The sequence below is a fragment of the Canis lupus genome, chromosome 9 (assembly GCF_003254725.2).
Source record: "Canis lupus dingo isolate Sandy chromosome 9, ASM325472v2, whole genome shotgun sequence".
In the NCBI taxonomy this organism is placed as follows: domain Eukaryota; kingdom Metazoa; phylum Chordata; class Mammalia; order Carnivora; family Canidae; genus Canis; species Canis lupus.
In genome coordinates, this window is record NC_064251.1 from 55,071,729 (window position 1) to 55,098,267 (window position 26,539).

At 45.2% G+C, this 26,539-nt stretch overlaps 2 protein-coding genes and 1 pseudogene across 24 annotated transcripts in view; 1 reads left to right on the forward strand and 2 right to left on the reverse strand.

Moving 5' to 3' along the window:
- Positions 1 to 8,695, reverse strand: part of GPR107 (G protein-coupled receptor 107) — an 80,421-nt gene extending 71,726 nt beyond the window's left edge. For 3 of the 5 annotated variants that reach the window (XM_025475484.3, XM_025475483.3, XM_025475482.3), the window contains exon 1: positions 8,485 to 8,695. In XM_025475484.3, the coding sequence (XP_025331269.1) occupies positions 8,485 to 8,625 (141 nt within the window). In that variant the 5' untranslated portion in view covers positions 8,626 to 8,695. The remainder of the gene's footprint in view (positions 1 to 8,484) is intronic. The other 2 variants (XM_035721050.2, XM_049114984.1) reach the window with 1 other exon arrangement.
- Positions 8,696 to 8,722: 27 nt separating this feature from the next.
- FNBP1 (formin binding protein 1) overlaps positions 8,723 to 26,539 on the forward strand; it is a 152,155-nt gene continuing 134,338 nt past the window's right edge. For 15 of the 19 annotated variants that reach the window (XM_049114978.1, XM_049114981.1, XM_025475470.3 and 12 more), the window contains exon 1: positions 19,689 to 19,922. In XM_049114978.1, the coding sequence (XP_048970935.1) occupies positions 19,899 to 19,922 (24 nt within the window). In that variant the 5' untranslated portion in view covers positions 19,689 to 19,898. Of the gene's footprint in view, positions 8,865 to 8,889; positions 9,262 to 11,457; positions 11,611 to 19,606; positions 19,923 to 26,539 lie in introns of those variants that run through there. The other 4 variants (XM_049114980.1, XM_049114979.1, XM_025475468.3 and 1 more) reach the window with 4 other exon arrangements.
- LOC112677327 (transcriptional adapter 3-like) lies at positions 14,715 to 19,125 on the reverse strand (annotated as a pseudogene).

Below are 26,539 nucleotides of genomic sequence, written 5' to 3' on the forward strand. Positions count from 1 at the left end.
CTTAATCCTTTTACCATGAATGTGAGTGGGAGAGTGGGAACATATATTTACAATCTGGGGATAGATATGCATCTTGCTCCTGCATTCTCTTACCAAATCTGAAGTCACGTTAACAGTATTACCTGGTCTTCCTCCTATAGTCTGCTAGGTGGTGGCACCAGCATCCACCTTTACAACATCTGCCAGCAACCTGGATGCTACCCCCTTCCTTCGCCTCTACATCTGTCCATTATTAACATTCTAAAGAGCTAGTGGTCAGGGTACCTGGCTGGCTCAGTCAGTGGAGCATGACTCTTAATCTCAGGGTTGTAAATTCAAGCCTTGTGTTGGGGGGTAGAAATTACTTAAAAATAAAATCTTAAAAAAACAAAACAAAAACAGCTAGTGGTCTATACCCTCTTCTCTCCCCCCCACCTCCACAGTGCCCCCTACTTTAGGCCCTAATCTTGCACCCAGACTCCACCTATAACTGGCTCATCTCTTGCTTCCAGTCCTGTCCCCCTGATCAAGCGTCCACAGAAACCTATCTAAAATGTAAACTCAGGGGTGCCTGGGCAGCTCCTCTGGGTAAGTGTCTGACTCTTGATTTTGGCTCAGGTCATGATCTCAGGGTCATGAGAATAAGCCCCATGCTGGCTCTGCACGGACCATGGAGCCTGCTTCGGATTCTCTCTCTCCTTCTCCCCACTCTCACATTCTCTCTCTCTTAAAAAAATAAAATAAAATGAAATGAAATGTAAAATCAGTCACTGCCAACCTAAAAAAACTACAGTGGCTCCCTGAATGCTACAGACTCAAAAGTGCCTTTACATGCTATTACTGGCCTACCTCTACGTATTTCTTCTCCTCTGCGCTTCACTTTGTACACCAACACCACGACAGTAGACTATTTCTTGCCGCCATGCTCATGAAGCTGTCCACTCTGGACGATCTCTTTCCACATGCTTCTCTTAGCTAATTCCTTTTCCTAACATGTAAACTCTTGAGGTTTAACACATATGTTACCTCCTACAGGAAATCTTGTCTTAAGCTCTCAGAAAAGGTTCTGAATTCTGTGCTCCCACAGTCCCAGGGCATGACTGTTAAAGACACTATGCTGTATCAAAACTCCTAGTTTCCAGGGCACAAAGCACATATCTGACAAAGAGCTAGTATCTAGAACATATAAAGAACTGTCAAAACTCAATAATAATAAAAAAATCCAATTAAAAATACGCAAAAGAGGGTTGTCTGGTTGGCTCAGTCGGTAGAGCATGGGACTCTTGATCTTGGGGTTGTGAGTACAAGGCCCATGTTGGGCATCAAGTTTACTTAGAAAACAAACAATAAAAAATGCCCCCAAAATACAACTACCTATTTCTTTCTTTTTTTTTTAAAGATATATATTTTTAAATTATTTATTTATTTATTTATTCATGAGAGACAGAGAGAGAGAGAGAGAGAGAGAGAGGCAGAGACACAGAGGGAGAAGCAGGCTCCATGCAGGGAGCCTGACGTGGGACTCGATCCCGGGACTCCAGGATCACGCCCTGGGCTGAAGGCAGGAGCTAAACCGCTGAGCCACATGGGCTGCCCAGCACTAATTCTTTTTTTTTTTTTTTTTTTTAGATTTTATTTATTTAATCATGAAAGACACACAGAGAGAGGCAGAGGCACAGGAGAGAAGCAGGCTCCATGTGGGTAGCCGGACGTGGGACTTGATCCTGGATCTCCAGGATCACAGTCTGGGCAGAAGGCGGCGCTAAACCGCTGAGCTACCAGGGCTGCCCCAACTACCTGTTTCTGTGCCTGTCTCACTTTTGCATTTCTAGTGCCTAGCACATAGTAGCCATTTAATAAATGTTGAAGGAATGAACTACTATTTAGTTTGTTCTACTACTCAATACTATGGTTTTACATAAATTATACCTAAGCCTTATAACTACCCTGTGAGAGAACAAGCATCATCCCTATTTTATAAATGAGAGAACTGAGGATCAGAGTAGCACCTGAACACTGGTATCTAATGCTTTCTCTTCTACTCACACTCTAACCACACTCCCCCTCACCGTGGCATATTCTTTTTTTTTTTTTAAGATTTTATTCATTTATTCATGAGAGACACAGAGAAAGAGAGAGACATAGGCAGAGGGAGAAGGAACCTGATGTGAAATTTGATCCCAGGACCCCGGGATCACACCCTGAGCAAAAGGCAGATGCTCAATCACTGAGCCAGGTGTCCCTCCCTGGCATATTCTTATTCACTTCCCAGGTCTGTTTTAATGTCCCTTCTTCACGGAACTCCTCCCTTATGCCAAAAACCAAGGCACGTTCCTCCTTGCACAAAATACAATACACATATCTCAGGCCTGGGCTCATGTGTACCTCCTTATCTTCCCCTCCTGCCTTCCACTCTACCCCTGAACACTCTGCTCCAGCCACACAGGTCTCCCCCTAGTTTCCAAGACAAATGAAATGAAGACTGTCCTACTCGGGGCCTTTGCACTTTTGCTTCCTCTGCCTGCAATTCTCTCCCCTAGACCCTCAAATGCTTGCCTCATTCTTTAAGTTTCTGCTCAAATACAATCTCTTCAGAGAGGCCCTCTCAGAAACCCATCAAGAACGGCTTCCAACTCCATCACTCTTTACCCTGATTCTGCTTTATTTCCTTTTCAATTCATCCCAATCTTAGACTACTTATGTGTTCATGTGTTTCAGAACTTACTGTCCATTACCTCTAGAATGAAAGCTCCATGTGTACAAGGTCTCGGCCCTTTTCACTGACACAGCCTGTGTTTAGAGGAGTGCCTGCTCAGCATATAAGACACCTGATGAGGGACCCCTGGGTGGCTCAGCGGTTTAGCACCTGGCCCAGGGTGTGATCCTGGAGTCCCAGGATCGAGACCCATGTCGAGCTTCCTGCATGGAGCCTGCTTCTCCCTCTGCCTATGTCTCTGCCTCTCTCTCTCTGTGTCTCTCATGAATAAAAAAAAAAAAAAAAAAAAGACACCTGATGAGTATCTGCTGAATGAGTAAGACCAGAGAAGGCGTATGTTGCAAAATCATCTAGTAAGCTTAAAATCATTCGTGTTAGTCAATGAACATACACACACACACACACACACACACACACACAGGTTTTAAGTCAAAACAAAACATTTCAGGGGATCCCTGGGTGGCTCCATGGTTTTGTGCCTGCCTTTGGCCCAGGGCGTGATCCTGGAGTCCCGGGATGGAGTCCCTGGATGGAGTCCTGTCTCGGGCTCCTGGCATGGAGCCTGTTTCTCCCTCTGCCTATGTCTCTACCTCTCTTTCTCTCTCTCTCTCTGTCTATCATGAATAAATAAATAAATCTTAAAAAAAAAAAAAACACATTTCAGGTACATACTCTTTGTGCAACTTTCTGCTTTAATCCACCTTTTCACTTAACACCTTCTGATCTAGATCCCATTGGTGTAGAGGATGTCTTATGTGACTACTCTAAAAATTATAGCATTATTTGGAAGGAAGTCAGGATTCCAACTGACATCTGTCTATTCCAAAGTCATGCAATTTCCTAAACTATATTAAACTGCTGGTATAAAGTTTTGATTTATGACTATGGTTTATAATTTGTGGATGATTACCATAAAATTATGTACTCAGCCCAAGAAACGTCCAAATTAAACCAAAGCACTCAAAGTTTAGCAAAACTCTCTTGCTACCATCTCATATGCAGCAGCTACCTGAAAGCTAAAATTATCAGTAATCAAAATATTTTGTATTTGTAAATAAAAGTTCACATGTAAAAACTATATTCAGACAAACTCTAACATAAAACTCAGATTATCCCTTTTTATCCCATTAGTAAGAATCTAAAAATGACTATTAAAATAATATCAAGGCAGCCAGGGTGGCTCAGTGGTTTAGTGCATGATCCTGGAGACCTGGGATCGAGTCCCACATCTGGCTCCCTGCATGGAGCCTGCTTCTCCCTCTCCTGTCTCTACCTCTCTCTCTCTGTGTCTCTTATGAATAAATAAATAAAATCTTTAAAAAATACTAATAAGGGCTGCCCGGGTGGCTCAGCAGTTTAGCGCCACCTTCAGCCCAGGGCCTGATCCTGGAGATCCCTGCATGGAGCCTGCTTCTCCCTCTGCCTGTGTCTCTGCCTCTGTGTGTGTGTGTCTCTCATGAATAAATAAATATAATCTTTAAAAATAATAATAATAATAAATTAAAATAAAATAAAATAAAATAAAATAAAATAAAATAACATCAGTGGGGTGCCTGGTTGGCTCAGTCGGTTGAATGGGTCTTCATTTCAGCTTTTTAGGTTATGATCTCAGAGTTGTGAGATTAAGCCCTGCATGGGGCTCCACGCTGGGTGTGGAGCGTGTTTAGGATTCTCTCTTTCCCTCTCTCCCTCTGCACTTTCCCACCCCACTCATGCAAGCACTCCCTCTCTCCAAAAAAAAAAAAAAAAAAAAAAAAAAAAGTAGAACAACATCAGTGATCATTTAAACACACCATTTATTCAAAGTTAGGAATCAGAAAATAAACAGTGATTAAATGAATGGAAACCACCCATCATCCAGAAAAAGCTTTGTTACATTCCATATTTTAAGTTTCTGAAGTCATTAAGTATTAAGATACTGAGAAAAACTCCCATCAACAGAGGGAAGTCTATACTCAGAATATGGAGGGCCATATCTGTTTTCTTTGCTGGTCTGAAACCTCCATGCCTGCATGGCATCTGGGTAGGGATCATAACTAATATAAACTATCTATTTTTCCTGAGCATATGAGTGTCTAAGAAATAATACTTGTTTCTACTTTACACACTTTTCCTTTGTCCTCATGTGTCATATTTGAGAAACATAACAAAATCTACTGTAAGATAAAACATATAACTTTAATCAAGACAGTGCTATACTTTGACAGCAAACAGCACAATTAAGGATCAAATGCCTAATTGCTATGATCTGAATGTTTGTGTTCCCCCAAAATTCATGTTGAAATCCTAATCCCCAAAGATGATGATATTAGGAGGTAGGGATCTCTGGGAGGTACTTATGTCATAAGGCCTGAGCCTTCATGAATGGAATTAGTGCTCTTGTAACGAAGACCCCTTCGTTACAGAGATCCTTTCACCACAACTACCATAAGGGCACAGCAAGTAGACACCAGCTATGAACCACAAATAGGGCCCTCCACAAAGTCAGCACCTTGATCTTGGACTTCTCAGCCTCTAGAAGTCTGAGAAATAAATTTATGCTGTTTATTAGCTGCCCAATCTGTGGTATTCTGTTGTAGCAGCTTGGAAAGGCTAAAGACACTAACAAACAGAGATGTAAGCATTGGACATCAACAGGACAAACTCGACAAAAAGAAAGACGATCAGCACACCTCTCAATGGAGGAACACCGCACTAACTATGAAGTGGTCTTGCCGAAAGAATCAATTCTGAACATGATCAAGCCTCTGGATCCAATTAACAATTAAAGGACAGACAAACAGGCTAAACTAGAGAATACATGTCTACACAAAAACACACATGTGAATGTTTGTAGCAGTATTATTCACAATGGACAAAAAATGAAAAAACTCAAATGTCATCAACTGGTGAATCAAGAAAAGATGTGGTCTATCCATACAATGGAATAATATTCAACCATAAAAAAGGAATGAATTATGAAGACATGGTACACATGGATGAACCTCAAAAATTTAAGTAAAAGCTATAGACAAAAGACCTTATATTGTGTGATTCCATTTATATGAAATATCCAGAAAGGGCAATCTATAGAGTCAGAAAGGAGATTGGGGGATCCCTGGGTGGCGCAGCGGTTTAGCGCCTGCCTTTGGCCCAGGGCGCGATCCTGGAGATCCGGGATCGAATCCCACGTCGGGCTCCCGGTGCATGGAGCCTGCTTCTCTCTCTCTCTGTGTGTGTGTGTGACTATCATAAATAAATTAAAAAAAAAAAAATTATGTCCTACATGGAAATCTCCAGTGAGGACTCTAAAAAAAAAAAAAAAAAAAAAAAAAAAAAAAGAAGGAGATTGATTACAGGTTGCCTGAGGCTGGGGAAGGGAATGGGAATTAACTGCAAATCAGCACAAGGGATCTTTTGGTGGTGATGAAAATGTTCTATGGCTGGATTGTGGTGATAGTTGCACAACTCAGCAAATTTACTAACAATCACTGAGCTGTATACTTAAAAAGGATTTATTTTATGAAATGTAAACTGTACCTCAGTAAGGTAGTCTTAAAAAGGTATGGAATGGTTGTGAGTTCAAGCTCCAAGTTGGGCTTGATGCTGGGCATGGGGCCTACTTAAAAAAAAAAAAAAAAAAAGGAATTTGAGAAAATTGGGAAAACCAGAAGAATGATGAAAAGTATAGTATGGGGGAGTGTCTAACTGGTTCAATCAGTAGAGTGTGCGACACAACTCTTGATTTTTGGGGTCGTGAGTTCAAGCCCCACGTGCGGAGAGATTAAAAAAGAAAGAAAAGTGTAGTATGGAACAAGAAGAGTGAATAAAAAAAACGAAAAGATTCACTTTTATTTATAAAAAACAAAGAATGTGAAGACAGAAGTACTGTATGTGGGGATGGTGCAGAACCAGCCCCTGGTTAATAAAGGTTATTCAGGCTGGGTGACAGGTACATGGGAGTTCATTCTGTCTACTACTGGTATCTGTTTGAAATTCTCCATGATAAAAAGGTTTTAAACAGATCTACACATATTTATGGTACTTAGTGACTTCTTCATGTTACTTCTGTCAGTCTAGGTGTACAATCTGATCAAGTCTCCTATTTCTCCCAGTCTCCAGCAAAACACGACAATCTAATGTTGCTGCTCTGATAGGCTCCCTTCGGGTGATTTGTTTCCTTAGGGAAGAAGTCAGAATATTAAATGAGAAAAGAAAGCACTACGGTATTATTTTGCAATGACTACCACAATACTTATGAAACATGTACACAGATGAAAAACATTAAGTAATTTAGCACAACAGGAAGAAATCGATTACCAGAACTACACCAAGTAGTTTGCTTCTGCCACTGAGGTTCGCATATGTTTTCATCTCTACCAACACTATCAGTATTTACCCAATGATGCTAACATTTTAATTCTAGAAATATACAAAGAGCATTGGACTGGGAACCAAGGGACATGGTCCAGTGTGTTCAATTACTAGCTTCATCTCTAATTTATAACCTGTATGAACTCAGTTAACACTACTTAATCTAAGGATCCCAACCTATAAAATGAAAGCACTCTGAAGACCTGGAGTTCTTAAGTTGGACGAGGACCTAGGGATAAACTTCAGCAGGATCAAAAAGTCCCAGAAATTCCACAAGAATGCTTTGTCTACATTTCTACCTGCACTTCTCTGGGGAGAGGTTCTATAGATCTGGGGTCGTGAGTTCAAGCCCCACGTGTGGAGAATCTATAGACAGATTCTCAAAAGGAGCCATTTACTTAAGAATCATTTTAATTAGGATAATTTTTACTTATAAACAACAAAAGCTGATAACCAAAGGTTGGTGCATGGGTCTGGCCAGGCTTTTTAATTTGCATTTTATATTCTTTAAACTCTACCTTCACAAAATACAACACTTTGTGGTCTGTTAATGTGTTTTAATAAGACGAACTTCCTATAATCCCGCAACTTCTTAGAAAATTGTACATTATGAAAAACATGTAGAGGGCTTTGGGTCCTAACGACTTATGTTTCTACTCCCCAAATATATTAACCTGATGAACTGTCTGGAGGCACGTTCTAGCCTCAGACGACTGTTAGCTGTGAGTTATAAAGTAAGATCCAAGGGGTCATTCGAGGCCTATCATAAATCTCTTCCCTAAACAGACAATGACAGGAACGAGGGAGAAAAGGGCAGGCCCTCTAATTAGAAACACATTTTTGATGCAGGTTTTAAATTCTCGGTCGTGTATTTCAAGCAATATCTGAAATTCCTTAAAAAAAAAAAAAAGACAAGACTTGAAATTCCTTCTGAAGATTCCCACTTTCATCAGTCCAGACAGCGCACTAAGCCGAACCGGGAAACTGAGGCTGAGGTTTCGCGTACCTTCGAGGGGCACAAGAGGGTGGAAGAGTGGACACCGTGGACAAGTGAAGTGGGGGAGAAGAGTTAGAGGTGCAGAGGGAAGAGCTGGAGGCTCTCTGCTAGGAACCGAGGGAAGCCAGCAGGGACTCCAAGCCTCCCCCCCCCCCCCCGCCCCCAACCCTTGAGGTTAAGGCCGCTGTGCAGCCCCCTCCCCTCTGAGCTCGGCTCCAGTCTTCCTGCCCCTTCCAGGCGGCCCGAGGACCCGGACATTTCCACAGTTCCCAAAACCCCGCTCACAGAGAGAGGCCGCGCCGGGGGCTAGGCGGGCTGGGGGCAACCGCTCAGAGACCCACCACCGTGGGGCAAAGTTGTCCTCAGCCCGGGAAAGCGGCCTCGGCCTCCGCCCCGCGCCCGGCCCTGCCCGGTCCTGCCTAGCCCTGGCCGGCCCTACCTTGAGCGCCAGGTGGTGGACGCGGCCCAAGCCAGGCTGGGCCAGCAGCTGCAGTAGCCCCAGTAGCGGGAGCAGCTGGAGGCCGGCGGCCAGCGAAGGACGGCGGGAGCCCGAAGGCCCGACCGGCGCCGGGACGGCCATATTTGTTCCAGCATCACCAGCCGCTTCCTCTCCCGCCCACTTCCGGGGGCAAAGGGCGGCGGCTCCCGGAAGTGCCTGGAAGAGGAGGTCAGCGGCGGGCAGCGTGGGGCCTGCGGTGCTTCTGGGGCCTGAGGCCGGGAAAGTTGCCGAGGGGCCGAGAGCGGCCACCTTGGGTCGTTCAGTTTAGTCTCTCCGGTGCAGCCTTTTGGTGTGGCCGGAAGAGGTGGAGCCTCGCCGGGGTAGGGGGTTGAGAAATCTGTGGCGGTTGCCATGGCGACAGTCGCGGGCCCCGACACCCTCCATCCCCACCCCCACCCCTCGCCGCTACCCTCGCGGGGCCTCACATCCGCCGGGAGGAGTTTTGCAAGCGACCGCGGAGAGATCTGGGGTTTCTGCGGGAGGGAAGTCTTGCGCTGCGGCTACAGCACCGTGCCCGGCGGATGAGCCGACTGGTTTCAAGAGCGGCCTTAAGTCGGCGGAAAATACCGAGTTCCTGGCTTGTCATAGGTCCCTTGGTTTTGTTGAGGCACCCCACACTAAAATGTCAGACGACATGGTTGCAGGAATAGGATTTATTCGAGTCCTTTTGCGTGCATTGTTGTATTTGATCCTTGGAACAATCTGGTGAGGTAGGAGGTAGGTATGATCGTTATGCCCACTTTACAGGTAAGCAAACTGAGGCTCTGAGAACTTAAGTCGTTTGTTCCAGGCTGACAGTCACAAGGAAACGTTTAAAGACTGTTATATTGCCTCATGCTGTTTCGTGCAACCTCAAGAATCTGAGTCTTAACGTTTTTCTCTTAATTCCGCGTGGAAACTTTTTGCTTCTGATCTGTGGGATTTTTTTTTTTTTTTAAGGATTTTATTTAATCATGAGAGACACAGAGAGAGAGGCAAGGTCCCAGTGCGGGACTCGATTCCAGGACCCCGGGATCACGCCCTGAGCCGAAGGCAAGTCAACCACTGAGCCACCAAAGCGTCCCTAATCTGGAGGGATTTATGGGGAGATCTTCAATAGTGAATTAAATAGTTGGTTCCCTCCTCTCACCATTTTTTGCCAAGAAGTCATAAAAGAACATGCTTATGAAAATTGCTGATAGATTCGCCAAGTTCATTTAATTTTTACTTTTTTTTTTAAGATTTTTATTTATTCATGAGAAACAGAGAGAGAGGCAGAGACACAGGCAGAGGGAGAAGCAGGCTCCATGCAGGGTCCCGGGTCCCCAGGATCCCACCCTGGGCAGAAGGCGGAGCTAAACCGCTGAGCCACGGGGCTGCCCCTTATTTAGTTTTTAGATTCTGTTTTAGCTTGCCATACAAGTAATGCATGCAGTCTGCCTGAAATCGTTTAAGTAAAAGAGAAAGTAAAAACCACTAGTGTATTTTATGACAGAAAAGGATTCTTAACGTTTTAATTGGAACTAGGAACTGAAATTAACATGATATATTTTAATAGCCCTAACGGGCTGCACTCAGGTTTAAAAAAAATCAGTTGAGAAAATACAGAGTAGGAGAAGGATGGATGAAGGATTCGGGGAAAGGGAAGGTCCTAGATTTATTATTATTTTTTTAGCTGTGTGCAATTTTGGTAAAATCATGAATCTCTGAATTCCTCCCTTGAATAAAAAACCGGTACAAATTCTGACACACCCTCCCTAAGGACGAAAGTAGGGCACTAAGGTGGAGGCAGGAAGTTAGAGGCATTGTACTGGTGGGTGAAGCATATCTCTTTTTTTTCTCCAACCTCTGATCTTCAGTCGTCTATTACAAATATGTAATCTTATATCTTTGAACAGAATTTTTATCTGATCTTACGCCCCCATTTTACAGATAAAGAAATTGAGAACTAGAAACTATATTTTAAGAATCCATAAAGGGAGATGATATTAGTTAAGTTTATTTAGTGAGTGATTAAATTTGCCAACTCTTCTGCTCAGTACTTCACATATACTTATCTCATTTAAGGCCACAAAATCCTTATAAGGTATATATTTTTATTCCTTTTTCAAAGGATGAGACTGAAAAAAAAATAAAAATAAAGGATGAGACTGGGTTAAATTACTTCATTCAAAGACCTCTGCTCATTTATAAATGACCCAGATGGAATTCTCATTCAGGCCACAACCCCAAAGCCCAGAACTTAATCTCTGTCCTGCATTGTAAAAAATCATTTGCATATTAGGCATGAAGGGTCCTTGGATAATCAACAGATCCATCTAGGTGTTTAACAAATTTGAAAACAAATCCGAGGACCTCAAATGACTTGCTCATGATCATATAACTAGTTGATAATTTTCTGCAAGTACCTTTAGAACCAGGACTAGAACCTCCTCTGCTTCAGACATGGGTCTGCGCTTCTTGCAGTATACATACATGGTTATCTAACTCTTATCATTTTAATCTTTCAAAAAAATAGAAGCCCAGAGGCACCTGGGTGGCTCAGTCAGTTAGGCATCTGCCTTTGGCTCAGGTCATGATCCTGGGGTCCTGGAATGGAGTCCTGTTCAGCAGGGAGTCTGCTTTCCCTCTGCCCTCTGCTCCTGTGTTCTTTCTCTAGCTCTCTTGCTCACTCTCTCTCAAATAAATTTAAAAAAAAAATTTTTTTTTAAAGCCCAGAATATAAGTAACTAGTGTGTTATCAAATGCTAGAAAAATTTTCAGAAGGCATTTTAAAACTCTGCATTGTGAGAGAACACAGTAGGAATATAAAATAAGTGATACTTTCCTTTTGGTATCAAGAGGATATTTCAAAGACAACTGATTCTCATTTCGGTGTGAAACTAGTTGTTCAAAGAAAAGGTGGGTTTTTAAAAAAGATTTTATTTATTTCAGAGAACGCGAGTGAGAGAGCATAAGCAGTGGAGAGGGAGAAGTAGGCTGCCCACGGAGCAGGGAGCCTGATGCGGGGCTCAATCCCAAGACCCTGGGATCATGACCTGAGCCAAAGGCAGCCACCCCTGAGCACCACCCCCCATGCTTGAAAAGGTAATTTTTAATTACAGTTTCATTTTTAAAGACAGTCTGCAATGCTTTAGAGTATTTCTGTTCTTTACTTTTTAAAGCAGGGTACCATTTCTGAGACTCTCTGGTTTTAAATTTGAATATACCAATAGGCTTCTAAAAGTAGAACGATTGGGAAGAGTCTTAATTTCATAAAGTGATTTAATACTCATGAAACATTTAAATAGTTTATAAAATAGATAGCTTTTGTCTTTTAGTTTCTGGAAAACAATTTTACAAGGGATTAAAATTGGGTTCTTATTCTTTGCTTCTTTTCCCTTGGGAATTCTATGTGACCTTCACAGGGTCACATACCAATAGTATCTGTCCAGAAGTTTATAAGGAATAGCTTCCTTCAGGTATTTGAGAGCCATATTGTACCCGTCATTAGTTTGAAATTGAGAGAATTAGGAAAGGGAACGCTAATTACAAAATGTTTTTAGACAGTTACCTTTCAAATTCAGTGCAAACTACCTTGGCAATTATATTTAGGCACATAATTTCAGAGTTTCAAGAAAAGATTATTTGCATAATCATGATGCTGTAACTGGAAACAGACATGTTGAGTAACAGAACAAGTTATGCCTGCTCCTCCCTGGCACCATTTTCAAAGGGACATTAAACTTTAAGGTATCAACAGAAAAAGCCTGGAGGGGCTGGAAAGACTCATCTCCTAAACTTGACTTTTAACCTCGCTCTCTTAGTCAAGTCTATATTGTTTTTTTTTTTTTTTCCATTTCCTCTAACTTTGCAGGATCCATTAAAGTTTACCATTAATAGCTGAATTTATTTATTTATTTTTAAGATTTTATTTATTTATTCATGAGAGATACAAAGAGAGAGGCAGAGACACAGGCAGAGGGAGAAGCAGGCTCCATGCAGGGAGCCTGATGTGGGACTCAATCCTGGGACTCCAGAATCACGCCCTGAGCCGAAGGCAGATGCTCAACTGCTGAGCCACCCAGGCATCCCAATAGCTGAATTTATAGTTTGAACCTAGTACTGTTTGATAAATTTGGTATTAGTTTAAATTAAATTTAATTTAAAATTCCGGAAACCTTATGGAAATTAGTGGGTTAATATTCTCTGGTTGTAATAAGATATACTTGGCGTTTGTTTGTTTTGTTTTGTTTTAAATATTTTATTTATTTGAGGTAGAGGGGAGAGCATAGAGGGAGAGTGAGAGGGTGAAGCAGACTCTCTGCTGGGCAGAGAGCCCAATGCAGGACTCAATCCCGGAACTCCGAGATCATTACCTGAGCTGAAGGCAGACGCTTAACTGCTCAACCGATGGAGCCACCCAGGTGCCCTTGCCATTCATTTTTATCAAAAGAGTTGATATTTCAAACCAAAACCTCTATAAACACAGTGTGAAAAACCAGAGATGAAATTGGCAACTGGCGATACATTCAGAAGTCAAATGTCACTTTCATTCTTTGACTTGAAATATCATTTCGTGGGATGCCTGGGTGGCTCAGCAGATGAGCGTCTGCCTTTGGCTCAGGGCATGATCCTGTAGTCCCAGGATTAAGTCCCACATCTGGCTCCCTGCTTGGAGCCTGCTTCTCCCTCTGCCTATGTCTCTGCCTGTCTCTCTGTCTCTTATGAATAAATAAATAAAATCTAAAAAAAAAAAAAGAAAAAGAAATGTCACTTCTTGGGGCATGGGAAGCCAACCAAGTCTTGCAGGGAGTCATCTTCTTGGAAAAAGTAGGCTCTGGCATGTCTTAAATCCCATGGTTTGGAAAAAACCGTGAAGTTCACTTCTCAATTTAGTGGCACGGTATATAACTTGCTCAGCCACAGGACACCTGGTTTTTTCCTGGTTTCATGCACAGCTTCGTAGATCTTCAGGGGAATTCCACCATCAGATACAAAAATTGGTTGCAGTTTTAAGATTCTACTCACCATAGAGTTGCTACTTTTATCCCACTCCAACTTTTTACACTTGACTGCCTTCTTGGGTCCTTAGTGAGAAGTCTGAATGCTAAACAAATGAAGAATTTTAAGGTAGAAACTAATGGAAGCTATTTTAAAGGGGAAGAAAAAAATCCTGGGAAGTTTGTTATGAATAGTTACTCAGCAATAGACAACCAATCAATTGTAGTTCAGGCAAGCCGCTTTGCTGCATCAGAAGTGCTTAAAAGATTGCTTTCTTGATACAAGTAAAAATCCTCTAGAAAACAAGAGGAAAAGAAGAGGAACCAATATTGGTGTATTGGTGCTCTTACGTGCTAAGCATTTTACACATATTCTTTAATCCTCAAAGTGCAACTACAAGTCTTCGTGACTTTGAAGTAAGTAGCATTATTTCCATTTCTTAGAGCTCTTCTGTACAGGGTTTTCCCAATCTGGCTATCACCAAAGCCTGTGCGCACTGCCAGCGCTCTCACTCAGCCTCAGAACAATCTACAAGGTACCTGTTTCACCAGTGAGGAACCTGAAGCTCAGTTTAAGTTAACATGCAAAGGTCATACACACATCTAATAAGTGTGGGACACTAAAATTCCAATTTAGCAATTACAAAACTGATCTCCTGTAAAATGGATGAGATGAAGATAGAAATATCTATATATCAAAGGCCCTGAGTGAGATGTTTATTATTTGCTAGCAGTGTTAGAATCGTCAAAAAGCCCTAGTAGAATTCTTGGCCTCTAACTACATAGCAACCTGTACAGAGTCTCTAATAAGGTCCACATGGTCAGACATTTTGGTGTAAAACTATATAGTCACCCACAGATCATAATTTTGTAAATCATTGTCCTTCAAATGTTCCTGAGAGGGGAATCAGGTGTGCTTAACCCAGATTGATCCTCTGTGTAATTCAAACATTTACATAGAGAAGGTTCAGAATACCCCCTATGAAAATTGAATCCTAAGTAGGTTAAGTCACAGTAATTTGTTAATTGGGAAAATTCTTTGTATTAGAATTATTGTTTTCCTATAAGAGAAACGGAAGTAGATTTAGTTCTTCCTAGAAAATACTGTGCTGTATTTGTTTTTTGTTTTGTTTTATTTTGTTTTGCTTTGCTTTTTAAAAAACCACAGCAGTCACTTTTCTTTTAGCTTTGCACTTTACAAAACCACAAGGGAGAAGTCCTTGAGGGAGAGGGAAGTAGGAGTGGGGGATAGTAAAGAAGGGAAGCCCAGTAGGGCCTCCCATGTCCTGGCTGTACAGAGCTAGGCCAAAAGACCCCAGGGAATGGCCACAGTCCTCTAGAGACTGTCACGATTTGACATTTAATAGGCAGCCACAGGCCTGAGGTTCAGGCAGCCCAGAGAAGGAAGTTGGCTTCCTACCCCTCCTTCCCCCAGGCCAGGGGAAGTCAGCTTCCAATTAGGGGTGAGGGCTACCCATCCAGCAGCTTTAGGATGCTCTCAGGCTCCTTCAGAGTCTTCCAGGCCTGGTCCTTCTCCTTCTTGGTTGGGGTCTGCTTCTTCTGCCGGGCAGCCATGATCTTCCAGAAGGCGTCCATGACCTCGTTGTCTGCCATGTGGACCCGCTGCCTCAGCTCCTGCTGGCTTACCTCCTCTTTTGCCAGCCTCATCAGGTTGTGCTTCTTGGTACGATTATGGGCACTGAGCACCTTCAGCTCGGTCTGCAGTTTGTGCAGCTTGGCAAGGACTTCATCCTTCGAGTCCTCTGCAGGGCGGTCCTCAGACTCTAGCAGGCCCCGGGCAATCAGCTCCTCCTTGATGTGCCTCTCCAGGGACTTGGTATGTGGCACGCTGAAGGGCTTGTTCTGATTACAGGGAGCGGTGCTTGCCCCATTGGCCCCTGATTCCTTCCCAGACATGTCAGGAATAGGAGAATCCTCCATAGGGGAAATGATATTTTCCTCCACCAGGGCCTGTAGGAGGTGCTGCGTCAGAGCACCAAAAGGGCACCCATCTTCAGGCTACTCATGCTGGGCCTCAGACTTCTTCAGCAGGGCATCCACATCTTTAGTGTCCAGTTCAGTCAGTGGCCCCATAAGGCCTTTCTTTTTGTCAGCCACAGCTGCTGCCCGGGCCCCATCCTTCTGTTCCTCCAGCAGGTCCTCCTGTACCCAGCATTGGGAGCAGTGCTTCCCCAGGGGTGGGATCTTGTAATGTTCAGCCTCGTCTTCTGGGGGTTTAGTAGTTCCTCTAGTATGCGTACTTCCTCACTGGTGATATCAGCACAGTAGGGCTCTACAGAGGCCCAAACCCTGTTGGGGGCATCATTCCTGGGGATCCGTGGCATGTCAATTGGGTCATCAGTGAATTCATATTCCTGGATCTTGGGCTGAAGGTTTCTGGATTTGGGATGCCGGGGACCAGGGCCCAGCCCATGTCCCACCTTTCCTTCCAGTTTCTGCTTCTTCGGCTTTCCATGTTTTGGGGGAAGCTCCAAGCTCATGGTTTCGACCCAGCTTCAGGAATCATCAATCACCTTTCTTATCCTGCCAGTCAGTGAGGATCTGGGTTTCGGCCTCAAGAACCCACAGGCACCAGCTGGCAGAGGAAAGCAGGGTCTCAAGCTCCAGCTGCAGAGTTTCCAGCTCTTCAATGCCGATGCCATCATCCTCAGAGCGGGCTAGCATAGCCGTGTAGCATGGACAGACCTTCAGGTGGTCCACAGACTTGAAGTCATGGAACTGCAAGGGGCAGTCCTTCAGTACACTCATGGTCCAGGATATGGGACCCTGTGGAACTACCCGGGATGTTCTGAGGATTATGAAAGGATGCTTGTCAAGAGCCCCGTTCAGTGTCTGGCACAGAAGTGCGCCTGTTTAATGGCTGTGCTGTATTTGTTTTATCTTTTTTTTTTTCTCCTGCAGGCTTCTCTTTATCCTGAACAGTGGTTGATTAGTTTAGTTAGTTTTTTTTTTTAAGAATTTATTTATTTATTCATAAGAGACAGAGAGAGAGAGAGAGAGAGAGAGAGGCAGAGACACAGGCAGAGGGAGAAGCATGCTCCATGCAGGGAGCCCGATGTGGGACTCCATCCTGGGTCTGCAGGGATCAGGCCCTGGACTGAAGGTGGCGCTAAACCGCTGAGCCACCCAGGCTGCCCAGTTTAGTTTTGTTTTATTTTTTAATTTTATTTTATATATACTTTTTAAATATTTTATTTATTTATTCATGAGAGACACACACAGAGAGAGGCAGAGACACAGGCAGAGGGAGAAAGAAGCAGGCCCCATGCAGGGAGCCTGATGGGACTGGATCCTGGGACTCCAGGATCACACCCTGGGCTAAAGGTGGCACTAAACCTCTGAGCCACCAGTGCTGCCCCTAGTTTTGTTTTAGAGTTTGACATTTTCAAACCTTTTCCAGGTATTGCCCAAACTTAATGAAGTTAAAGATATATGCGGTGCAGTCTAGTTAACCTGGTTTCATATAATGCTGCTACTGTGGCTTCTAATGGGTTCTTGTAACTGTTTCCTGCTTACTCATCCTAAAAGGTTTCGCCTTGATGTGGCATTTTTTTCTTCTGCTGTCCTTTCTTCTTCTTTCCCTTCTTTAGAGCAGCAGGTTGTCTTTGCTCCTGATTAGCATATTTTCACAAATGGTCACTCTTTTTGAGAAGTCTCTAAGAACACAGTCAAGATTAGATCATTGTATTTAGAAAAATATTCAAGCATTGGCAGGGAGGAAAATTGAGTTGATTACTGAGCAAGATCTTTGTAAGCCAACCTGCATTTCACTTACTGTTTCCAAATAGCAAACTAAATTGTGCAGCATTGTTTGAAATTTTAAGCCCTCCAATTCACTCTGGTTATCAGATCGCCTTGGGAGTCAGTGGCTGGCCATCTTGATTGTTACATACCTAGCAGGCTTAGAGTAAAGAGCTCTCAGACCTGGTAACAGTGAGAACAAAATATTTAAACACACACTAAAAACAAACAAATAGGGGAAACTTGTAACTGGAAAAAAGACCAAAACAGTTTTGACAGTTTATTGTTAACTGTGTCCAACAAAGGAAGTAGACTTGTAGGTTTATCTGCAAGGGTTTTCAGCTCCACCCTTCCATGGAAGAGAATGATAACTTGTTGAGGCCGGTCGTGGTGGGGTGGTAGGTATGGGAGAGATGCATTACTGTGCAATATTTCTAAAATGGGGCCCATTTTAGTTCAAAGTTGCTCAGAAAAGTCATTATTTTTTAAGAGTTTTTTTTTTTTTTATGAGAGAGAGAGAGGCATGGAGACATAGGCAGAGGGAGAAGCAGGCTCCATGCAGGGAGCCCGAAGTGGGACTTGATCCTGGGACTCCAGGATCACGCCCTGGGCTGAAGGCAGCGCTAAACCGCTGAGCCACCCAGGCTGCCCCATTATTATCTTTTTTTTTTTTTAATTTATGATAGTCACACAGAGAGAGAGAGAGAGAGAGGCAGAGACACAGGCAGAGGGAGAAGCAGGCTCCATGCACCGGGAGCCCGACGTAGGATTCGATCCCGGGTCTCCAGGATCGCACCCTGGGCCAAACCACTGTGCCACCCAGGGATCCCCATTATTATCATTTTTAAAAAAGATTTTATTCATCTGTTCATGAGAGACACAGAGAGAGGCAGAGACATTGGCAGAGGGAGAAGCAGGCTCCCTGCAGTGAGCCCTATAGGACTCGATCCCAGAACCCCGGGATCACCTGAGCCACCCAGGTGCCCCAAGCGTTCAATAGTATTAAATCAGAAAAGTTGGGGAGACAGGACCCAGTGATTAAAAGAAAGTTGGAACTCCAAGAATTCAACATAGCTTCTTGGAAACAATTGTGTAGACCTTTGGAACAAGAGGTAGAAAAGTACCTACTAGGGACACCTGGGGGTGGCTCAGCAGTTTAGTGCCCGCCTTCAGCTCAGGGCATGATCCTGGAGTCCTGGGATGAGTCCCACATTGGGTTCCTGATGGGGAGCCTGCTTCTCCGCCTCTCTCTCTGTGTCTCATGAATAAATAAATAAAATGTTAAAAAAATAAAATAAAAAAGAAAAGTACCTACTTAAAAACCAGCTCTTGTAGCACCAGGCTGGCTCAGTTGGTGGAGCTTGCAACTCTTGATCTCAGAGTTGTAAATTCAAGCCCCACCTTGGGTGTAGAGATTACTTAAAAATAAATTCTAAAAAAAAAAAAAAAATCTGTTCACAGTTTACCAACCATGGGCCAAGTAACAGGTGCTTATCTCCTGATCCTTACCAGCACATGTTGAGATGGGTAGTTACCAACTCCATGTGGCAGGCGGGGGCTCTGAACTTCTAGAGGGATGGAGTCCTTGTCTGTGGCCACCCAGCTAGTGCAGGTGGGAGGCCAGATTGGAACCCAACACGTTCTCGGTGGACCCAGCGCCTTTGCCACTAAGCGGCAACGTGATTTCACATCTGAGCGTTTCTTGGCCGAACGAGTTGGGAACCACTGATTTCAGAGATTGGAAATCACGGGTTGTATGTCCCTGGATTCCTTCCCCAACCACTATGCTCGGAGCTGCTTGGTCGCTCTCGGCCTCGTTGTCCCTATCTGTATCCTGCACAGACCTCACTGAACCAGGCCCCACGCCCATCGCGCAAGGCTGCAGGGCACCTCAGGCCTCCGCGGCTGCTAGGCGGGGGGGGGGGGGGGGGGGTGGGTAGGAGGGACAGGGCATCCCATCCTGAGCGAACTCTGGTCCGCGTGAATGGCTGCCAAGGAAAAGTATTGTCCTTAAGTCCAAATTGGTGCTTGGCGCGGCGGATCAACTTCAGGCCTCCGTAGAGCCCCGGTAATAACAGGGGCCGGCTCCGTTCAAAGGCGAGAGGTTGTTCTAAGAGCAGAGAGTGTGGTCGCTAATAATAAAGAAGTCGGCGGGGAGAGTTCTGCGGGTTCCAGGTCCCGGCCGCACCCCCCTTCCCCACTTCCCTCCGCGTGCTCAGGGACCCCCCGGCGGCGCGGGCCAACTGGAGGGCGCCCGCGAGGAGGGGGGCAGTGGGCGGGGCGCGCGCGTGCGCGAGCTGTCAGCCCGGCCCCGCCCCCGCCCGCCCCGCCCCCCGCCGCCGCCCCTCCCTCGTTTTCCCCCTCCCCTCGCTCTCCGGGTGTGGGGAGGGCTGGCGGGCGCTGCGGCGGCCGCGGCGGCTGCTTCCTCGGGCCATTTTGCTGAAGAACGACGAGGAGGAGGAGCTGCTGGGGCGACCCACGGAGAAGAGCGGCGAGCTAGAGGAGGCGGCGGCCGCGCGCGCACCGGGCTTTCCTCGATCGCGGGGATCTCCAGGGGCGAAGGGATCGCCGGGGAGGGGGACCGGAGAGCCGCGCCTGCCGCGCGGCGCGCCCCTTCCCGCCCCCTGCACCATGAGCTGGGGCACCGAGCTCTGGGTGAGTGAGGGGCCGGGCCCGCCGGGCTGGGGGGCGGGGGGAAGGTGCCTTGCGCGCCTGGGCAGGGGGCGCGGGCCGGGCTGCTTTGGTGGAGGCGATGGCGTGCGGGTCGGGGTCCCCGCGGCCTGCGGAGGAGACGCGGGGCTGTGCCACTAGTCGGCCTCGGCCCGAGCAGGAGGTGCAAGCCCGATTCGCCCTTCCGAGGCGAGGGGAGCTGGTGTGGGTCCTCGGCCGCCGGAGGAGAGGGCACGGATCCGGGCTCCCCGGCGGCCTGGGCAGGGGGTGCGGATCCGGGCCCCCCCGGTGGCCTGGGCAGGGGGTGCGGATCTGGGTACCCCCGGTGGCCTGGGCAGGGGGTGCGGATCCGGGCCCCCCGGTGGCCTGGGCAGGGGGTGCGGATCCGGGTCCCCCCGGCGGCCTGGGCAGAGGGTGCGGATCCGGGTCCCCCCGGTGGCCTGGGCAGGGGGTGCGGATCTGGGTACCCCCCCGGCGGCCTGGGCAGGGGGTGCGGATCCGGGCCCCCCGGCGGCCTGGGCAGGGGGTGCGGATCTGGGTACCCCCCCGGCGGCCTGGGCAGGGGGTGCGGATCTGGGTACCCCCCCGGCGGCCTGGGCAGGGGGTGCGGATCCGGGCCCCCCGGCGGCCTGGGCAGGGGGTGCGGATCTGGGTACCCCCCCGGCGGCCTGGGCAGGGGGTGCGGATCTGGGTCCCCCCGGTGGCCTGGGCAGGGGTTGCGGATCTCGGTCCACCCCCCTCGGCGGCCTGAGCAGGGGGCACGGATCTGTGTCGAGCCATCCACCCTCGTGCCCGGGTAGGGGCCCAGGTCCCGCCGGGGGTCTGGGCGAGAGGTGCGGATCTGGGTCCCCCCGCGGCCTGAGGAGGGGGCGCGGGCCGGCCTCCCCTCCGCGGCGCCCCGAGGCCAGTGCGGTGTGTGGAAGGAGCAGCCTTAATCCCTCGGGGCGAGGAACCGACGCGCGGCTGTCCAGCTTCGAGGGGGGCGTGGAGGCCCTCGGATTTTTGCGGGCTGCGTTATTTGTTCGGGCGCCCCAGCGGCGAGTGTCTAGGGCTGTTCTCCTGGAGAGGTGCGGGCGGATCTGGCGCTTCTCTCCGGGGCGGGGTGGCCTCGGCCCGGCCAGGTCTCGGGTCTTGGGTTTGGGGGTACAGGGGCGAGAAGTGGCGTCTTCCCTCTGGAGGCGAGGACTTTTGACCTGTGGCGGCGCGGGGCGCACTTGTAGTTCTGGAGGAGCAGCTCAGATGCCGGATTTGCCGTGGGGACTGCGGCGTTTGGCCCAGAGGGGAAAGTAAGCGGAGTTAGGGGAGAATTTTGTGTGATCGCCTTCAGGAAGAGGCGTTCGCGAGAACTGCTCAGAGGAAACAGTTTCGTACGGGAAAGGTTGGCGGCGAGGGCAGCCCTCGGAGGTCCTTAACCTGGGGCTGCGGATGGGTAAACAAGCAGCGCGGTGTCTGGAAGCTCTTGCTGGAAGCTGTGTCCCCGGAGCCGGAGCTGGGCGACCAGGGGATGCCGAGGCAGTGCACAGGCCGTCCCCGGAGAGGAGAGGCTGTGGCTGGTGGAAGGGAGCTCATTTCTCTGCCTTTCTCTGGATTCCCGGGGAAATCCCTGGGCAAGGGATGGGCACGGATCTGTTCAGAGGGTTCAGAGGGAGGGTTCAGAGGGAGGAGTGGATGAAATCTCCATCATTGCACTGAAATGTTCTCAAGATGAGCCATTTCCCATGGTGAGCCGGGAAAGTGCCTCCTTTCGGAATTCCATTTGTGAAGGGTGTGGAGGAGAAAGTGTAGGGTGGTGGTTGCTGTCTGAACTGAGGCCAAGAAATCTCACGTCAAAATAAAACAAGGTTAGAGCAGCTACAGAAACAGAGCGCATCCTCCCTTAATTTTTTTTTTTTTTGGCTTTAATTGTTTTTACATAACCATTTCTTAGGCTCAGAAGCAGCTACTGTCATTGACACCAAAATCCTGAAGGCAATAGCTCCCTTAAATTAGAGTAATTCATTTTACAAACATCCTCTGTCCAAAGGAACTGGAAGATTTCGGGTGATGTGTATGAATATTCATTTTTAAAATAAAGTAACTGATGGCTTTACATATGTACTTAGGCAAAGTCTATCATGTTAAGGGCAGTGATTCTTCCCTCTTCTATTTCTTCTCTACTCCCTTTGGCTCTTAGCTTACCTGGGATGGGGGAACAGATCAGAAGTAAATTTTATCAAGATAAGAGAAATTCTGGCACGATCTCTTTTCACTTGTTCAAACAAGAGAAAGGAATTGAGGAGGAAAAAATACAGTATATTTTTGAGTGCAATAGATAGGGCTAAAGGGAGTGAACATGATATGGACATTTCAGTAATGTTACTGAATGGCATAAAAGGTGATCAAGAAAGAGAAAGTAGCTATGCTAAGAAAATGGTACAGTAGCTCCAGTCACCTGCCTTGTTCTACACTTCTTTTAGGAGGCAGAGGGGTGAGAGAGAGTGCAAAGACAATTTTGTTGAAAATAAATAGGAACTGGAATATATATGATATGTGATATGAAGTCTTGATTGGTTCAAAATAAATTGGGGTGGTGGTGGGTAGGGATGTTGGCAAAACAGGAGTAGTCACGAGATGATAATTGTTGAAGCTTGGTGACCGGCATAAAAGGGCTCATGATACTATTCTTCTGTGTATGCTTGGAATTTTCTGCAATAAAAGTAAGTGGAAAAGATTTTTAAGGGGTGGGAGTAGTGTGTACTAGACATTTTTTTCACTTGGTAAGTTTACAAGAAAGAACAGGTCAGTTAGAATTTTGTATATGCAAGTATATGTCAATGAAGAGTTGCTGAAAAAAAGCATTTCACTAGAGTATGGGCCTTTGTCCTTGAGTGGCTTATAGTTTACTGGGGAGGGGGGGAGGAATGAACACATGACTTGCATTCATAAAAGAAATGTACTAGTTGAGTTTTAAGATGAAATGCCAAGAAGTAAAAAAAAAAAAGAAAGAAAGAAAGAAAAAAATGCCAAGAAGTATAAGGGCAACAAAATGTCTCTTTTCAGCTGCTTTATTTTATTAGCACTTGAGATTTTTTTTTTTTTATTGGAGTAATGAAGGATTCTGATAAAGAAGCTTCCAGTCCTTCAGTGGTAAGAAACTGGGTAAAGTGTCATGTTGGGCAGCACCACACAGCCCAGCGGAGAGCAGTCATTGAGGGTTTTCTTTGAATGGTGGCTTGGACTCATGCACGCGGGTAATGAGATAACGATGGGGTGCAAAAGCCTAAGTTGGTAGAATTATGTTTCTAGGTGGAGGGAGACTGTGCTATGGTTTGGATGACCATGAATTATTTGTAGCAGGTGGTTGCAGCTTTTCTAGACTTTCACAAATACCACCAGGTTTTACACATATTTTAGGACTTTAGTCAAGATCCACACAGGCTTTTAAAACCTTCGGGCTTCTAATGGGCACTTTACACTCAAGGCTTGCTCTAAAGGCATGTCCTCCTTTTAGGTAGAGTAAAACCTTTCTTTCTCTCTCTCTCTCTCTCTCTCTCTTTTAACATCTCTGTAAGGGGTGAGCTTTTATATTCCAGGAAACTTTGAGAAATCATGAAATGTCAGAAAGTCATCATACCACTACAAAAATGAACTCAAACCCATAATTTGTAATAACTTTATTGGATTAGTTTGTATTTAAATGGGAGGCTATTTTTGTATCAGAAGGGTCATAACAAAGTATAAATGGCTGTTTTAAAGTGATTCGGATATCATTAAATAGTTTTTGTACAACTCTTAATACTAGTCTCTTTTATTTTTGGTGTGCTTTTTTTTATTTTTAATTTTAAGGAAACTCCACATTACACATGGGACTCAAACTTAGAACCCCTAGATCAAGAGTCACATGCCCTACTGACTGAGCCAGCCAGGCACGCCCCCCCCCCCCATACTTTTCCCTTTTAATCGATTTTTAATTTTTTTTTTTTATTGAACAACTACTGTGTGTAAGACACTGGATCTAACTCATGTTATATATATCAAAGGATATTAGCTTATTTTGGTGAAACCCTACAAAGTAGGTTTTAACTCTAGTCTGCAAAATCAGAGTCAAAAGAGAGATTTATGTTTCTAAGATTAACCCAAATGCATTTACACAAGCCTTTGTTACAAAAGGTAACATTAATAGGGTAAATTGATTGTGCTGACTTGTTGAAATTGTGACTGGTCATTGGAGAAATGGCCAAGCAAGAATTTCTTACATTTGAATGTTTTTTGTTACTTACTTAGTAGAAGGAAGTAACAAGTTACTGAAGTATCACTTCAGCTTTTTATTCACTTGCTCATTAATGCGAAGTATAAATAAACCTGCTGGAAATTTTAGCATTCCTCATAATTATTCTAATCTTTGCCACTAACAAATGACTAAGTGGCAGAACCTAGTCTTGTGGTCTCCTGGTGTCCTCTCTGCCATCTTCATTTCTTTACTTTGTGCTAATAAGAAATTAGAGTAGCCCAAAATATCAAAAAGCAAGAAAACAAGCAGAGAGATTTTTTTAACCTGAAATTCCAGGACAATGCCAGACATGCTATGTATGCTCAACAGTATATTGACTGTGGTGATATTGATTGTGGTGTACACTTTTTAGAGGCAGCCCTGAAAGAGTTATCTACCAACTGTACTGAGAACAATGCCTGACTCATAGTAGGAGTTCAGTAAATATTTATTGGATAAATGAATGAACCATTTTTCCCTTTTGTTTTAACATTTGCTTTTTTAAAGTAACGGGAGAGTCATTTTAACCGCCTTTCTGCCCTTTGGCAGTTGTAAACATTTTTGATAATTCTAGGCATCTTTTTTTTTTTAATAGACTTTATTTTTTAGAGCCATTTTGGTTTCACAGTGAAATTGAGTACAACGTACCGAGAATTCCCATATACCTACCCTGCTCTCAAATATGCATGGTTCAGGCACCTTTTTTGCTTTTTTTTTTTTTTTTAAGATTTTATTTATTCATGGGAGACACACACACACAGAGGCAGAGACATAGGAGAGGGAGAAGCAGGCTCCCTGTGGGGAGCCGGATGGGGAACTCCATCCCTGGACCCAGGATCAAGCCTTGATCTGAAGAAGGCAGATGCTCAACTGCTGAGCCATCCAGGTGTCCCCCTTTTTATTTTTAAGGTAAAACTTGAAGATTTTTTTTTTAAGATTTTTTAAATTTATTCATGAAAGACAGAGGCAGAGACACAGACAGAGGGAGAAGCAGGCTCCTCACAGGAAGCCCAATGTGGGACTTGATCCCCAGACCTGCATCACACCCTGAGCCAAAAGCAGACGCTCAACCTCTGAGCCGCCCAGGGGTGCCAAGGCTTGAAGATTTATTTTATCTCCTCTGCTGTTCATGTTACTTCTGCTGGCTAAGTGTGTGCATTTTTAATATAAGAACACTTCACAGTGAGTTAAAACTAGGCAAACTATTTCTTTCTTAATCTTGGAATAATTGACTTAAAAGTCCCAGGTTTGGGTGAATGATTACCTCTTCTTACTGCAGAATCCTAAATGTAGGCCAGTATTAACAACAGGTTGCTCTTTTTGTTCTTAACCATTCAGAGATTTCCATTGGGATAAAACATAGCAAGACCAACAGAGGAGACAGATCTGTGGTGAGTGGAGCAGAACTGCCTTAGAAGATAGTCTAGGTTGAGTTTAATTCTGTCATCCGTGCCTTTCCATTAAAATAGGCTTTGCACCACCTTTTCTGGTTAGTATATATCAAACAAAACGTGGGAGGTCTGGCAGTCCTGATTCACTCATCAGCTTGTTGCCTTGACTCTGTACACTAGACGTAATCCTGAAAATTAGTATAAACTGCATTTTTGGTCAATAACACTGTATTTCAAGCCCTATAAAGGAGTTTTGTAAATGTCGGTGCTTACTGTGTGACCACATTATAACTCTTGCTTTACGTTGGTGCGACCCGGAAAATGCTCTTTGGAGGACTATTCAAGTATCACCCACTTCCTAGCTAAAGCTAATATTGTGTTTCCTGCAAGTATTACTCATACTTGTTTCATCAACACCGCCCACATTTAAAAACAAGGCTTTATTTTGACACTTAAAAATTGCAAGCTACCAAGAATACATGAATGCCCCAGGAAATTAATCTAATTAGATTTTAGAATGTGGGTGTGAAATCTTCTGGAATTAGTATTTATAATGAAATATTTGTTTCCTTTATTAGTAATCTATACTCATACTAGCTTCAGCCTAGTAATCTGTCTAGTTAAAAAAATGTTAAAATCAGGGGCACTTGGGTGACTCAGTTGGTAAACATCTGCCTTCGGCTCAGGTCATGATTTTGGGGTCCTGGGATCCAGCCCTGTGTCCACTCTCTGCTCAGTGGGGAACCTGCTTCTTCCTCTCCCTCTGCCTGCTGCTCCCCTGCTTATGCTTTTTCTCTCTGTCAAATAAATAAATAAAATCTTTTTTTAAAAAAAGTTAAAATCAGGGGGGCCTCTGGCTGGCTCAGTTAGTAGAGGATGCAACTCTTGATCTTGGGGTCATGAGTTTGAGTCCCACATTGGGTGTAGAGATTACTTAAAAGTAAAATATTTTTAAATGTTAA